The sequence below is a fragment of the Triturus cristatus genome, chromosome 3_2 (assembly GCF_964204655.1).
Source record: "Triturus cristatus chromosome 3_2, aTriCri1.1, whole genome shotgun sequence".
NCBI classification, from domain to species: Eukaryota; Metazoa; Chordata; class Amphibia; order Caudata; family Salamandridae; genus Triturus; species Triturus cristatus.
The window spans coordinates 1,059,381,988-1,059,398,155 of record NC_140584.1 but is presented as its reverse complement, the minus strand read 5'-3'; the positions used below and the strand labels follow the sequence as shown (position 1 = coordinate 1,059,398,155).

Here is a 16,168-nt window from a genome sequence, read left to right as displayed (position 1 = left end):
AGATGACATGGGGTTTTCTCCAAATAGCTTAAGCCTCATTCATCATGCATGAGGATTCTTGGAACCACAGCGGGCCTACCATCTCCTGCATAATAACTATGTATAAGGGTCATTCCTTCGTCATCCTAGTCCGACATGACACAGCAAGGTATATCCACTAGGGGGTATCACTTTGGGTATATATACACCATCTCTTGCTAAAGTAGTCAGAGGACAAAAGGACTTCCATGTCGTCACACTGATGCAAGACGCTGAGGCTCCTGCATGCAGACCTTCAGCTCGCAGTGGTCTGACATCCCTTGCGGAGTGTCCACCTCGAGAACAAGACGGGATCCCACAGTCTCTCTCCTCAAGTTATGGGGTTGGCTTTATCCTAGAGGGATTCTTGGCTTTACACCTACATACATGCTAAGTACACTTAGGTACATCTAGTTAGGGTCGCACCGTAGGAGTACGCATTCTCCTGTCATGTATTTTACATACTTGCCCTTATTCATTGTTTTAGCATGATGGTAGAAATCTACCATCCTTTTACTCTCTTAGTGCTTATAATCGTTATATGTGTTACTGTCTAATGGTTGTTTCAGCACACCTATTTTACACTAGATTGACGCTGGTTCAATAAATTCTTATTGAAAAACGTCCCCACTGTTTATTCTTTGTATCTCTCTGAGACAAAGTGAGCACGAGTGACTGAGCAATCAGTAGCACTGGTTCCACGGTTCTGAGGGATCAGGGTTGTCATGTTCGATAGTTGCAAGGACTATTTTCTCCTTGTTAAGAGGAGTTCCTAGTGGCACTGTGAGCTAGCTGCTATACAGGCTAACATATTCAGTAGGGGTGTCTAGAATCAGTCTGACTCCAATCCTACAGTATATGTTGTCTAAACGCGCAGATCCTATATAGGTTTGCAGGAACTACATGACAGAGGTAACACCCCTCATCAGCCAGGCTAGCTTATCCAGTGGGTGGGAAAGTGAGCAAGGGACCCACGCCTCCTCATCAGCTGCATTAAAAAGACTCCATTGGCTACCTAGACATAAAAGAATATTTTTAAGACTCTGTTGCTAGTCTTTTGATCCTTTAATGCCACAGGCCCTATATATCTCACGGCCAGGTTCAGCCACCACAAAACCCTGAGAACACAAAGATCCTCGAGTGCAAATCTGTTAAACCCTCCCCCCCACCCCGTCGTTCAGATTAAAATCTCGAGGTGGAAAATCCTTCATGGTGATAGGCACCAAAGCATGGAACCAACCCGCCAATTTACAAATATGGAGGATGCCTTTAACCCCTTCAGTGCCCGCCCCTTTCCCCGCCCAGTGCCGGCCGTTGCATTAGCGGGCGGGGTCTATGACGAGCTGGACTCGTCATGGGCACAGCGCCACCGCGGCCCATGACGAGTCCAGCTCGTCATGGGCACTGAAGGGGTTAAAAAGACTCTGAAGACGTGGTTTTCCCAAGCCTCTGACACACTCTGTCCTGCACTCATTTAAATTGTTCCATTCAGGCCTGGACAAGGGTCAGACCGCTGCTTAGTACTGCGCCATGATGCTCGTTTCCCAGTGACCGTGCGTGTTAGAATTACCCCATTCATTCATTCACGTCAGGAGTTCAGCTAAGCTGCTGCCCCCATGGTCAACAGCTTGGCCATGCCACTGATGGATTCTTCTCCTCAGGATGTCCTGCCCTCCCGATTCACTATAAAAGTGTCTATTGGGATAGAATCAATAAGACTCTTCATGTCCGACAAGGTATAGAATTTTGCCACAGATCTTGGGTGAATAATCCTATTGAATATTTCCACTCTCTTTTAATTACTTAATAATCATTACGATGTCTCGTCATTTCTGTTTGAGGGGATCTCTAATATTGTCTCAACAGACCACTTATAGAGGATTCAGGATTTTTTTCTTCCTGAGTTTTTTGTTTGTTGCTTTAACATGAGCAAGGAACTCTAATAACATTATCTTTCTAATATACTTGTCCGTCTGGTCATCCGGCGCCAAACTGCTTCTCCTCTTCACTTGAGGCGTTTTGCACAGTCTTTTGAATAGACCTATTCTTCTGCTTTTGAATTTCAGAGAGGGACTCCAAAATAAGTCGTTTTAGCCTGACCTCTCCCCCCCCCTTTCTTACTCCTCTTCCTCTGAAGAGAACAAGCTGAATCCAACGATTTGGAGAAATCCACATAATGTCCCTTTCTAGAGTGCTTGCCCATTGGTCCTCGCACTCTAGGTAGTGCTAGCAGCTAGCAAGATTTCCCCAACAGAAAAGATTAACACACGTATGTGCCTCCAAGCGGGAATTTAAAACTCCCCCTTCTGACCCAGAGGAGACACTAAAACTTGGGGAGTGCAGACAGGAGACCTCTGCGCATACCAACCATGAAGCCAATAATTCCACAAAAGCAGCCAGTGCAAACCTAAAAGACCTCACTGCTGCCTAACTAGTTCATGTAATTTAAGGATTATATGCCCTTAAACTCTGCAGGAGGGAAGGAACAGAGACCGAGTACCCTCTCCACCAAACTCTTGGTGTCCGATTGAGAGGGGGGCACACTGCCACATTTATGCCGGCTGAGTAAACCTTCCTCAGACGACCCAAAGGAGTAAGTAGGAGCTGTTGGAGGTAAGCAATCCAACCGCTCCCCCTATTTAGAGTGGGCAGTTAGATTTCTTTTTTTTGTTTTGTTTTTATTGTCCAGCACCACCAGGTAGTGTGTATTTCTAATACAAAACGTAATTTTTGTGAAGGCACTTTGTTTACAGTGATATGCTGAGCCTCAGCTTGGTTACCTTAAAGTATATTACACAGGCTTAGTATTGCAATTCACGCTGTTATTGTAGAGCACAGATACAGGCATGGAGTTTAGTTTTCTTGGAAGTTGAAGTGGAGGTTGTGGCCCGCGTAGCTCCAATTCCCACCGCTGTCTATAGTCTTTTAGAAATAGTTGTGGTTGTAGTGAAATCCCCTGGAGGTAGAAATGAGTCTGGACTGTATATAAGCAAATTCTTTATTTAGACAACAGGATAGGTTTCAGAAACATTAAGGTAAGTACCAGATTAAAAATATATGTTCACATGATAGCATGTCACTTTGTAACTAAGCCTTTGATCCCAACTTGAGTAACTCTAAGCCATCACCATCAGTGACATAGCAACATTCCATGCAGTATGTTACTGATGGGGCAGCTGAAACACCCAGAACACAGGTAAAGGAAGATATTACACATCTCCCAACTTTGTAAACTCAACAAACAAGTGACAAGTCCCTTAACAATGTGTGATTACACAACAACTAGATAAGACTTAGACAACACCTAGAGCACACTGCAAAGTCAAGAACTAACAGGTCGAGCCAGAATCATATCAGCACAAGACAACAGAACCTTAACACTCCACCAACAATGACTCTCCCAGGCACAAAGCCAATAAATTAACTAAAACACAGATCAAGTATCTTTCAACACTCATTCATCCTATCCTTATCACCAGTTTAGTTAAGTACTTTGTACGCAGTAATTACAATTCCATCCACATTACTAATAGGTTGCTCATTTATTTACATCTCTTGAACACATCAGGATAGAAAAATGGGACCTCGAGTTCAGTAGCATATTACATACACCAGGTACCCTACGAGGAATATGGCACTTACTACCTCAGCCTCTGGTCCCAACTTGTGTAACTCGAGACAAACACACCAAGTGATGGAGCGCAATTCCATGCAGCATCACACTCATATTGGAGCAGGGGCACAGACTACGGAAAGGAGGATGCTACACGGATAAACACAGATAGAACCTATACCATCAGATAACAGAACGAGCACACGTGACACAAATCATACAAATTAAACCTTTAGATGACAGAGCAATCTCTAGAATTACACAGGTGATAGATATTACAGGCTGAAAAGTGACACTGGAAAGTGATCCCTCCGGTTACACATGTCTTATCGACTCCAACATTAATCAGTCGGTGATTGTGCAGGCTCATTTCTGAGACAGCAGACCTACTGTACACATTGCATACATCTCTCAAACGTTGTACTACACACCAACCCTTCAGGTAATAAACACTGTGCAGGGAAAAGCCTCATTCAGAAGAACTGTCCATTGGGTTACACAGATCTCACAGACTCAGGCTTCAAACAGCAAACACCAGGCCCCGGAGAAATTGCTGCTACATCGTTTCATCTTGCGTAGAGTGGGGGAACGAAGAAGTGAGTGGTTGTTCTTTCCAACACTTGTGTGGGCGCTATTCTTTTTGGCGTGAAATGCGTGACACATTTAACAGAGCTAAATAATGGGAAATACATTTTACATGCAAGTTTGCAGAACTTTCATGGAATTTGACATAATTACACAAAAACACATTATGCAAGTTTCACACAGGCATAGCAAAGAATCCTAGTAGGTTGCGCATATCTTGCAGACGTGGACATAGATCCCTCATTTTACAGGAATCCTATAGATCCCTCGTGGTACAGGAATTTAGCAGGCCCAGCCTTAAAATGGCACAACTATCCCACATGCTACACAGATTATTTAGCTTTTAGAGAACAGACCTACACCTTAGTTTATAAAGATCCTTCAAGTGGAAATATCATATAGAAGAACGCTTCATAAAGTTGCACAGACATCACAGACTTTGGCTGTGTGCAGCTCAGTGCATATACATTAGAGGTTTAGGATTATATAAACAGAGCTAATACACAAATTAAGGAGCCTCTGAGTTTCGAGCATCTGACAGTAGAGCTTTTCTTCTGCTTACAGAGCCCTTATATGCGCCTATATCTGACTGCAAAGATCTCCCACAGGTTACACAGATCTTGCAGATTCAGACAGGTGACAGCAGAGCATCCAATGAATTACAAAGATTTTACAATCTCTGGCAATAAAGCGGTCTCAAGACAGAAAGAGATCGCACTAGGAGAGCTGCACAGCTGTTCGCCAGGATAGACGGATCTTGCGAGCTCAGACATCTGATAGCAGAGCTATCCCTCGGGTTACAAAGATTTCACAGTTCCAGGCTTTGGATATCAGACCAATGCCTCCGTTTACAGAGAGCTTAAGTGCTATTGCCTTAGAAGAACTAACAAATATCTTGAAGGCCCTGGGTACAGGCTGCAAAACTATCCTTCAGGTGAAGCCTCTATTGCAGGAGTCAGGCAGCTGATAGACAAGCTGCTCGCCCATTGCAGAGACCTCACGCAGCAATCCATCATGACACAGGCCTCTGCCAGGACCAGGCGCCCGAGAGCAGAGCTATATTTCATGTGGTCGTGATCATACAGGGCCAGACGTGTGGCAGCCGATCTATTCTCCATGTTTCCAATCTAGGATAATACCTTGCTGTCTGAAGACAGCTGTTCTGTTCCAGCTGTGGGTTGTATGCAGCACTCTCTTCTGGATGGAAAGGTCTTACAGTCAGCAAACCTCCTTATAGGGTGACTGCCCCGCTTGCAAAAATGCCTCATGAATAAATGCAAAAGAAAAACAAACTGATGCTAAATATGTTTCCAATAATAGTTATAAAGGGTATGTATATCTAACATTAAGGGCTCCCAGCACTGCTGTGCACTAATGTATACGCAGACTGCTAACTTGAATCCCTCGCGCGGGCTATGCAGCGTATGGGGTACATTTCTATAAGCTTCATCTGCAATGCAGGCAGCAGTAGATGTGTACTTTTTATGGAGTGGGGTTGCGCAGCTCAAAGAGTCCAATAGGCAGATATTAGTAGAAGAGTGACTTCTTTATTCCAATTTTAATATGATCATCTGTTATAAAACAGTCCAGCGTTTCATCCCCATATCGGGAACTTCATCAGGGCAAGAAACATGTAAGTTGTGGCAGAGTCCAAAAGGCCACCTAATTTATGTAATCTACGCTGATAAATTCGTGGAACTTCTCCAAAAGGACAAAATATTTCTGTTGTTTAAAAGATCCAGATTATGTGGATTCCGTCAAGTACAATCACACCGTATTACGAGAATTAAAGGGACAAGTGTAATCTTTATGTCCGCTTTCTGTCTCTTTCGGATTTCAAATAATTCAAAGAGTTCAGTGTATTGCACTTGAACCCATGTATCCTCAATCATGCATCAAAGGATTCCTTTCATTTCTTTTCGGTCAGACTGTAGTTACCCTAACAAGGGACCCTAAAGGCCAGGCACCTGGGCCACAGCCCCTGTAGCCCATGCTGTAAGATGTCCATGGGAGCGGTTTGGGAGACATAGATGAACAGCAGCCTAGAGTCTGTTGCTCAATGTAGAGCCTGTTTGCTCCAGTTAGGGGGTGGATTTGGAATCATTCATGAAGTGTTACTGGAAACAATGAGGAAGCTTTAACCTTCTACGACTTGTGGTGCCAGATACAAGATCATACGACAGGACTATTGACAAGTTCTACGTGTGTAACTTTGGTTTATTTTTACTGTGCTAGTATTGGGCTGCATCATCTAGGACACTGTCGGAAGACATGTTGTGATACAAACGAAAGCTTGACTTTCAGGTTTAAGTCCATATTTTTAAATAAATATGGAACACCCCAAACTCAGCAAGTTTGTGACTGCTGAAGGTGCGCGCGTACAGTTGAGGAGACGACTGAAGAGTTTTGTGGACCACAGACATGTTTGTAATCGGTTTCTGTAGATCACTAAGCAACCCGCTCTGTATGGTGAAAGAAGGACATTTGACGCTGTTTTTGGGCACTTCTTTAGGCATTGATGTTACTGTAACACGAATTAAGAGCCTTGTAAGCTCAGTGCCTGTCTTGAGGTAAGAGAGGTAAGGTCTGTGGTTTTTGTGGGGCTCCATTGATTGTCAAAGGAATTGAAACCAATAAAATTATACTTTCACTCACGAAGAGACCAACTTCTAGTGTTACCAGACGACACCATATTCCTGAAACACCATCTTTCCAGTGCGGTGCTTTCATTGAATACATCTGTGCATTCTGCAAAATGGATTCAGTCTTCATACAAGATTAATTTGCTAATTCTTGCATTTTACATCATTCATCATGAGGCTTGCCCTTTCAAAATAATTGGAAAAGTGTAGACATGTATTAGGCAGAGAGGAATCTTCAACGTCCTGGAGATTTTGTGTATGCGGGCTGAGGTGCAGACGTCCTCCGTGAAGGCCATCAGCTCTTCGGAGCCAGCCTAGCCCTACCAGCTCACTTGGGAATGATGCAACGGAGACAGTGAGGCAGAGAGTGCCCTTCTCAGAAAACAAAACCGGATTGTTGTTCAACTAATGTAAGTGGGCTAGAGGGCACCTCAAGAAACTCAGTTGGGAACTTTTGGAGCTAATACAGCTTAGCTAGGGGCTAGAGCAAAGCTAACAGACATGCCCATCATTCAGTGCAATGAACTTCTGAAACACCGTCAATTTTGCAATTCTTTTTATTATTTTGCTTAAGGGTTTCATTGCCACTATATTATTTGTGTTTAAAGGTACATATATACATATTATCTGCGCTAGATTAGATTGTTTATTTTAATAAAGCTTCAAAATATAGCCATAGCATACATTTTTGTGTGTGTCCATCCATGGTGAACAGAGTTTTAGACTTCACTAACAAACACATCCTGTAAGTCTCACAGGACTGATGTTTGCCCAGAATGCACGATCACCAGGTAATGCGCAGGTGGTTCATGAGTTACAGTCCGCATAGTTCCCTAACTCATGTTGGTAAGTTGGCTTTGAGCCTGTGCCTGCGCTTGGTCAAAGGGTCTAAGTGCTTTACAGCTCGTCCTTATTATGTAAGAGAGTAAGTGGAAGCCTAGCAAACTCAACCCACCCATGTTCAATCGCCCTCCTACAACTGGCAAACCCCACACTCTGCCGACTGCACACTAGCATGAGTTACTGGTGTGTCACAACACCTTATCCCTCCATGAGAGCCCCCGACAAATGGAAAGTCCAATTGAAAAGGCAACAGTACCGTAGACTCACGTGTGTCAGACTGGTTGCATTTCCATGTATTAGTGGAAAGTTTAAAAACCCACCGTACCTCATAGAACCACCTTCCAGTCTTATAACCACATCCAGCAAATCAAGACATCGAGAAGAGCCAAGAGTTGCACTACACAGAGACTGCAGAGCATATCTGTTGAAAAGAGTCCTGCGTGCAGGAACACGTGTTATGCTGTGAATGTATGTGATACTTGTCATATTAAAACCATAGCATGGGTATCTTTATTTTGAGCTGGACCAACCAGTATACCTTTCCTGCAGAAGTCTACTCAGTTCAGTGAGGAAGAACTGAATTGTTTCATGCCATCCCACTGGGGCATTGCTGTCTACAGACTTCCTGTGTTCGCTTCATCACAGAGACACAGAGATGATAGGTTGTCTGTTCTTGATTGAATGATGGGTTTGCTTTCCTCTCTTGTCCAAAGCATGAACCTTTTTCAGTCTCTGGATCGGACGTTTGTATTTCTTTTTTCACCTTAATTGGAATCACTAGAGAAATAATAATGCAAATTAATATAGTGTTTAAAGGATCATGTAGTTTAGATTATTTTTTTGTTATTTCAGCCCTCATCAGCATTTCATTAGTCAATAAATTATATGAATCGGGAGCCAGACTACATGTGCAAAATTGTGTGCACCTATCTTCATACGGTTGAGTTTTTGTTTTTCCATCTTTTAGTATTGCATTAGGTGTGGAAAGTAGTTTGCACAACAAAATATGCACACATAACATGTCTCTTTATGCACAACATAATATGCACACATAACATGTCTCCTCTTTATGCCGAAGTGTGACTTTTCAACTGTGTAATTCGTGAACAGAATCGCACTTCAGCATACTAAATTATTATTTGTTTGCCAAAACACAACTCTGTTTTTCTTTTTTCCACAGTAAAGATTGACAAACTGCAAGCATGCCCACGCAGACCGGTCCCAGATGTTGATGATGGGCAACAACCAATGACTTTACCTTGTCTTTTTGTTTCTGGGAAGAGTGGCATTAATGTAATCCGGATCAGTGTAATCGTTCTCTGAACTTCCTGAAAGTAATCACAAATACAGTAACTGTAGATAAATCAAAATATATTTGTTGTACTCAAGCACACCCTGAAAGTATAATATTCAGTTTCCTCTCTGTACATTTCTTAGGAGCCCAACACACCCTCTGCATGGCTCAGTGCTGCCGGGGGAGTGGGGGGGGGGGGGGAGGGTCACATGACTCTGTGCTCTGAGAGACAGAATTGTTCCTAGAACTATTGGTAATGTGCCTCTTAATTGTAAATGACGCATTTGTTGTGCCCTTTCTTTGGCTATGACTGTCAAATCAAGGTACACGATATCAAAGCCATTTAGGTTTATATGTCAGAATTAAAAGATGAACCATGGTGAATAGTTCTGGGTGAATCCAATCTACAGAAACTCAAATCACCCATTGTCCAGAGTAATTCGACAAACTGTTTTGTGGTTTGAGTTCGAGGTGGTTAGACTTCTAAATTTGCCTTCCAAAATATGTAAACATAAAACTATTCTTATCCTGTGCACTATTAAGGAGGCAAATTAAGGGGTCAAACTACCTTAAATAACCTCAAATATAAGTATATATAATATGACCCATTCTGTCAAGTTGTCGGGCTGCTCAGGTGACGTGTAGGACTCTCAGAATCACTTGAAGTTCCCTTGTAAATTTCATAAATCCTGCAAACCATTAAAAAAAAATATGGCTTCGATTCTTCGTGAACACAAAGTACATTATTGCGTTTAGCAAATTATGAACTTGAAGAAGGTGCTTGTGGCAAATGTACTTGTTTAGATATACTTGGGGACAGCCTGTTAATCTGGCTTACAAAATGGGCCAAAACTGTAGCTTACATAACCATTTATACTTTAAAAAAATTATTTTAGGCCCTTACTGCAGTCTATTCCACTCTGATTCAAAATAAGTCATCTATATGTGCGCGCAAACAATAGCAATGTGCAATATCATAATTGTTACACAGTTCTGCTGTATCAGCTCTCAGATTTCACGTTGAGTAGGCACCACCAGCAAAGTGGTAGTAAAAAGTGTGCATTAATGAGGTAAATGTGCTGTAATGCTTTTACCACAAGTTATTTCCAAATGTGTTAACTGAAAAACTAAATCCATGTGTAATAGCACGCTGGATTTTGCTACCAGACTCTAAATAAATCTGGAGACTTGTGGTGGAGCAATGGGAACATGAATGGGGTATGGTATCTTTCCTTTACACATAGGGTAACCAGTGACCACCTTACTTCAGGTCTTTACAGGTATTGAGTCCAGACCTGAAATTTTCACCTAGAAATCATTTCTAAAACAATCATTGTTTTCAGGTGTGTTTGTTTGATTTATTCAAGGGAAGTAAAATAAGATTACAATACCCAGAATGCATTAGGTTATCACACAGGCCAGGACAGGTCCATAGTGGCCTGGATGGGGGTGATCACCCTATTTGGAAGTGAAGCAGCTTTTTGTTTATCACAGGCAGTGTCATAGTCGAATCATATTTCTGCTATTCTAAGAACAACTGTACAGTAAATGTACTCCTTGTTTCTTATTATGAGTTGAACTTGTGTAAGGTGGACGGTCTTTCGTCTTTCCCATGGCGGTGTCTGGAAAACAAGCACTGCCATGGGAATGGCAAAAAAGTCCCATGTATGTTGTGCCCACCTGAATGTTTACCCATGGTGGTGGGGGGGTCATGGGGGACCTGTAAGGCCCCCTTTTGTACCCCCACTGCCAGCCTTTTCATGGCGGGGGTGGTGGCGCTCGTAATATGCTGAGCGGGACTGCACCTGTCCAGCTCAGCATGTTACATTGTGGCGCAGCTCCGCCACAGCCAAGGAACGACTGTTCACTGGCGCAGCCGGTGGTCCTCCACCACAACGACTTTTGAAGTTGTAATACGGCAGATGGACCACTGCCACCACGAGTCTAGTGGTCTTATGACCGCCAGACTCGTAATCAGGCCGTTATTCCAGTTTCAGTATTTGACTGTAATGTGTGATTCTGGGCATATCACTTAATCTCCTTGAGTGCAAATCTGTAAATATGTGAAATGTAGTACAAGTATAAATATGTAACAGTGTAATTTAATGTGTAAATTTGAAAGTGCTGCTCATAATATTGTATCATCCCCACAACTCGCCCATTAAAGTACAGCACTTTGCTTGTCACCCGGTATGTTTGTGCTGTATCAATACAGCACACCATATATGGATATTGGTACATTGATTTGGCTTTGAAGATTTCTAAGGTGCCCCTTGCATTTCTATCTCTCTCCAATCACAATGTTTATGGGATAGGGTCAAACGACCTAACAATAAAAGGTTGAGGGAAATATTTACATGGTTTAACACTTTTATCAGGAACAGACAGACGTTTTTGGCTAAATTAAAATTCATGCAACTATTCAGTGAGCAAAAAAGCAATATGCATCAAAGCTTCGGGAAGTCCCCAGTCCCTGTGAGATGCAACTTACCTGAATTTCTTCTTGGTTGTTTTTTGAGCTGGGCAGTGTTTGCGTAATCCGCAGTCTCATCGGTTTCTGAGAGAGAATCAAAAGAAGGAGCATGTGAATGACACTTGAAAGTAAGTTGTATCGATCCTGGCATTAGAATTATACTTGCAAACTTAAGGTACTCTAGTTTTTGGAATGCAGGAAATCTGGAAACCCCTTTGATGCATAGAATGATAGTGCCACCAGCATACAGCAGCAAATCTTTTCACCTTTTGCACGAATGGGTCAGCGCTGACATTAAGTTGTGCTTTTGGAGAGAACCACTATTTTATATTCAGATATACACCTCCTGCGCAAGGGTACTATTTTGAACGATTATTTGCAGAATGTGCTTCAAGAGAGTGGTTAATTTAACTAATATCCCAGCAGCATGCATATCAGCCAGTATTCATAATCCAAAAGAAACAATTGATGGACGGAATGCTGGACAATGCACACATTCACTCCTAGTCACAAGGATCTGGGTTTAATCCATCATTCTTTTGCTCACCCCAGAGAATAATGGATTAAACCCAGATCCTTGTGACGGGGGGTGAATGTTTGCATTGTCCAGCATTGCGTACATCAATTGGTTCTTTTGCATATGTCGCCCCAAGTGGGAAGCGTATGCCTAGGCATGGGTCCCGTGCTCACTACACCACTGGATTCAAGCTAGCCTGGCCGATGAAGGGTGATGCCCTGACACCGGTCCCAGGATGTTTGTTTCTGGTCCAGGGAGGACCTGGCTTGGCAGTTCGGCCTGGACTGTTCTCATAAGAAACAGGGTCAAGACTGATTTGCATATGACTGGGTCCAAACTGGGGTGGTGTGGTGAGCAAAAGAATGATGGATTGAACTCAGATCCTTGTGACTGGGGGTGAATGTTTGCATTGTCCAGCATTCCATCCATCAACTGTTTCTTTTGCATATGTCTCCCCAAGTGGGAAGGGTATGCCCAGAAGTGGGTCCCGTGCTCACTACACCACTGCATTCAAGCTAGCCTGGCTGATGAAGGATGATTCCCTGAAACCGGTCCCAGGAAGCTTGTTTCCCGTCCAGGGAGGACCTGGCTTGGCAGTTCGGGCTGGACTGTTCCTACAACGAACAGGGTCAAGACTGATTTGCATATGGCTGTGTCAAACTGGGGTGGTGTGGTGAGCAAAAGAATGATCGATTAAACGCAGATGCTTGTGACTGGGGGTGAATGTTTGCATTGCATGAAAGCCATGAATGATTGTTTATGTGCAGGCAGGGGCATCTTCCTGAACATAAACAATCACCTCTGCAGCGCAGGCACCCTTGCAACATTTCGGCAGGTTGTCTGCGCTGGTGCTAGGTAGCTTTTTTTGTTTTAGCTCTAGCGCTAGGGGAAATGCAGGGGTGCGCTGTATTCTTGTGAATACGGCACATCCCTGCGTTTGAAAAATGCCAGAGCGCTGAAGTGCCAAATATGGTGTAACACCGCGCTTTGACATTTTTTAGTAAAGATGCCCCTCAATTTGTCCTTAATACTGCATAATTTTATTTAATGGTGTATTACCAAACAATGAAAAAATGCTCACAAGAAAAGGCAAGACACAACTTGTCAAGGTATACTTATGTGGCACTTGACAAAAGAGAATCTGAAACTCATACCTTGCTATAACTTTCACAATTTTGAATAGTGTCCTGAACATCACATATGGTTGCTCAGTTTAAATCTGACCAACATTATTTAAAGATTTACGAGAGAAGCCACTTTTCCTGAGTTTGGAATGAGACAGATTTCCCACATGAGATCTCTCTGAAAGAGTTGTGCTGAGCACAGTGCAGTTCATGGTCTTCTTCATCACCCACTGACATTGCAATCCAAGCCTTGGTCCTCTTAGAACCCCCCTCTTGGTTCCAGCAGTGAAGTTTCTCATAGGATTGTGCTGCAGGGCTGTCAGTGAGAAGAACCCACTTCTGGCTGGACAGTCATGGGCAGTGTCGCCTTCCTCCCCAGTGATCAGCACCATTCTTGGTCACCTTCCTTGATTGTGATCTGTTATAGCAGGATCCCACAGTCCTTTATTTTTAGTATGAGAGCCATGAACAAACTTTGTGCAGTGGTGATACGCATGCATCACCACCAATATGATCCACGCTCTCCTGAAATCTAGACCACATCACTCACTGGCTACAGGAAACTGTACTTCAGAAGGTCAGACATGGCAGGCATATAGCAAGAGCCTTTAATCCAGCTCCTGCAACATATTTAAATGGTAACTTAACAAAAACAGTTGTGCAAGCAATTTCCCGAATAATATCTATACTTAGACGCTGGGACAAATCATTCTCTCTCAATGACAATTTCACAGTCTTTGTTTAGTTTCAACTTTAGGTAACAATATATCTAAGAAAATCCCAACCATGGAAAGATGGATATGTCTGGTAAAAAAAATATTATACTTCAGGGCAACCTAAGCCTGAAAATACTTCAATTATTCATCGGCCAACATGAATTAGATTAAAAATATCATTATCCTGTCAGATAAAGTTAATGCCTTACATCCTGGGTACTCACAAACATTTACCCGGGGCCACAAAGTTTCGTCAATGGTGTGACCGAGGGCCACACTGATACCAGTGGCGGGTGTAAAGTGAGTGTAGGGAAGCAAAGCATGTAAAAATAACAATATTGAAACGAAACAAACTATGGATATCTGACAAGCGACAATAAAATAACATCAGAAACCTCCAGAACAAGTGCAGTAAAGCAAAACCCCTTTCAATAATCTTCAAAGTTGACGATGGAACACTAACCATCTGTAATTTCAGAGAAATCCAACATCATCCAGCATCTAGCACCTCAATTAACAGCATATGCTCTCTCTATCGGTACATTGCAAGTGAGGTAAGTACACATCTACGCGCTCACGCCAATTAGAAGAATTCCTCTACTTTGCTGACAAAATATCTTCCATAAGAAACAAAATCAAAACGTCTCCCCACAGACTCTTACTCCACCACCAAAAACAACAAACATGTGGAAAGCTCTCCTACCCATCCAAATGTAAAATCTTTTGACCATCATTGGGAAATTCAACTCAACAAACAACTATCTTGATCATCTACCTGCCAGCAATCTCAAGGACAATGTCCTTGAGTATGGAGCACATGTTTAAGTCTGATCAATGCTTCCTTCGCCAAATGCTCCTCTGACTTTTTAAATTTTGGACAAATCCCAGCCTTCATGCAGATCTACTCTCCAACATTCCCCTAGTCTAGTCTCTGAAACCCCTCGACCTGCAAAAGGGTCTGAAAGATACGTCACTCTTCAGGCAAATGGCTTCACTGCTTAGGAACATTTGATGACGCACAAACAATCCAAAATGTGCTCAGATTTCAGCATTGAAGAAGCAACTCTGAAAAGTGGGACATGGATGGTGCATACAAAGTTGCTCTCTAAGTATGTGGCAGTATGTGTATGAAGTGTGTGCTATACTTTTTTTGTACTAGCCATGTGGGAAAGGCTAGCTCCTGTTGTGACATTTTTCCATGCAAGCTCCAGTCCACCCCATTTCCTGACAAATCTACATAACAAAGGAATGTGGCTGAGCGCCAACTTGTCAGAAAATGTACCTAACCCACAACAAAGAGTTTAGTCTGCCAGCCTGATAGAAATAATGGATAGAACCCAAAGTTCAGTATCCCTGGGACTTCTCATTGACTGGTGTCCAGGTGGCACACTCTGTGCGCCGGAGACAGGCTTCTGTCACCCAGGGCTGGTGCCTTTGGCAGCCAGTCTCCTTGTGTGTCAGGACCAAATATGGAGTCCAGCAATAACCCTGCTAGAAAAGTTTGGGAGACTTGCAGGAAGGAACTATCAATGAGAAGATAGGGTGGCTGGAGGTTCCCCAACTGCAAAGAGCAGCCTAGAAAAGCTTTAGCTTGTTCACTCAATGGTAGCATCGAGTATAACATGGGGGATGGAGCAAGCAGCCAAGACCTTTGGTGAGCTAACAGTTGTCCTGCCGTGCCACTAAGTGTGTTGATAGCCCAAATCTCTTATTGGTCTAGGGGCATACCTTCAGACGCGTATCCCCAAAAGGAGACACCTCGCTGAGAGGCCCAGCATCAGAACTATTCCTCCGCAGACCAACTTGTCCTTGCCTACCTGCGCTGTGGACATACCTCTAATGATTGCAAGAGTGTCACCAAAGTAGGACAACTTAGACCTAGCTGACTACTTCGCCATTCTTGGTTCAAGGGAACAATCCCACGGCCTGGGGATCCTGGTGCACGGGCATGAGGTCTTAATTGTAAAGCACCACTGGACTTCCAACTCAAAAGATCCATGAATCTGAAGTGAGTTCTTCTATCCTTTAGGGTGGGATGTTTGCTGGAACGAGGAGAGATCTGCGGAACTTGTTGAGAAGAAGGATCGGAGCTGCTTTATCAGAACTGCACTCATCCTTCCACTTCCATAACAGGATGCAACCGGGTCACAATAGCATCCTCTACAAATGTTCATTAGATGGTGGAGCAGACTCTGCAATAATGAGCACAATGAGCAAGGTACCAACGAGAACCCCAGACCCATGAGATGAGAATTCTACTAATAACAAAAGACTGGGAGGAACGCTAGGTGGCGCCAGTCCAACATGGTCGCTCGGCGGTGAGGCTCCGGACGCCTGACCCCG

At 43.3% G+C, this 16,168-nt stretch overlaps 1 protein-coding gene across 2 annotated transcripts in view; it reads right to left on the bottom strand.

Moving 5' to 3' along the window:
- Positions 1–3,002: 3,002 nt before the first annotated feature.
- LAT2 (linker for activation of T cells family member 2) overlaps positions 3,003–16,168 on the bottom strand; it is a 244,489-nt gene continuing 231,323 nt past the window's right edge. Inside the window, exons 11-13 of one of the 2 annotated variants that reach the window (XM_085649777.1) lie at positions 11,487–11,552; positions 8,960–9,029; positions 3,003–8,478 (exon numbers count right to left, since the gene is read on the bottom strand). In XM_085649777.1, coding sequence (XP_085505903.1) covers positions 8,466–8,478; positions 8,960–9,029; positions 11,487–11,552 — 149 coding nt within the window. In that variant the 3' untranslated portion in view covers positions 3,003–8,465. The remainder of the gene's footprint in view (positions 8,479–8,959; positions 9,030–11,486; positions 11,553–16,168) is intronic. The other variant, XM_085649778.1, reaches the window with a different exon arrangement.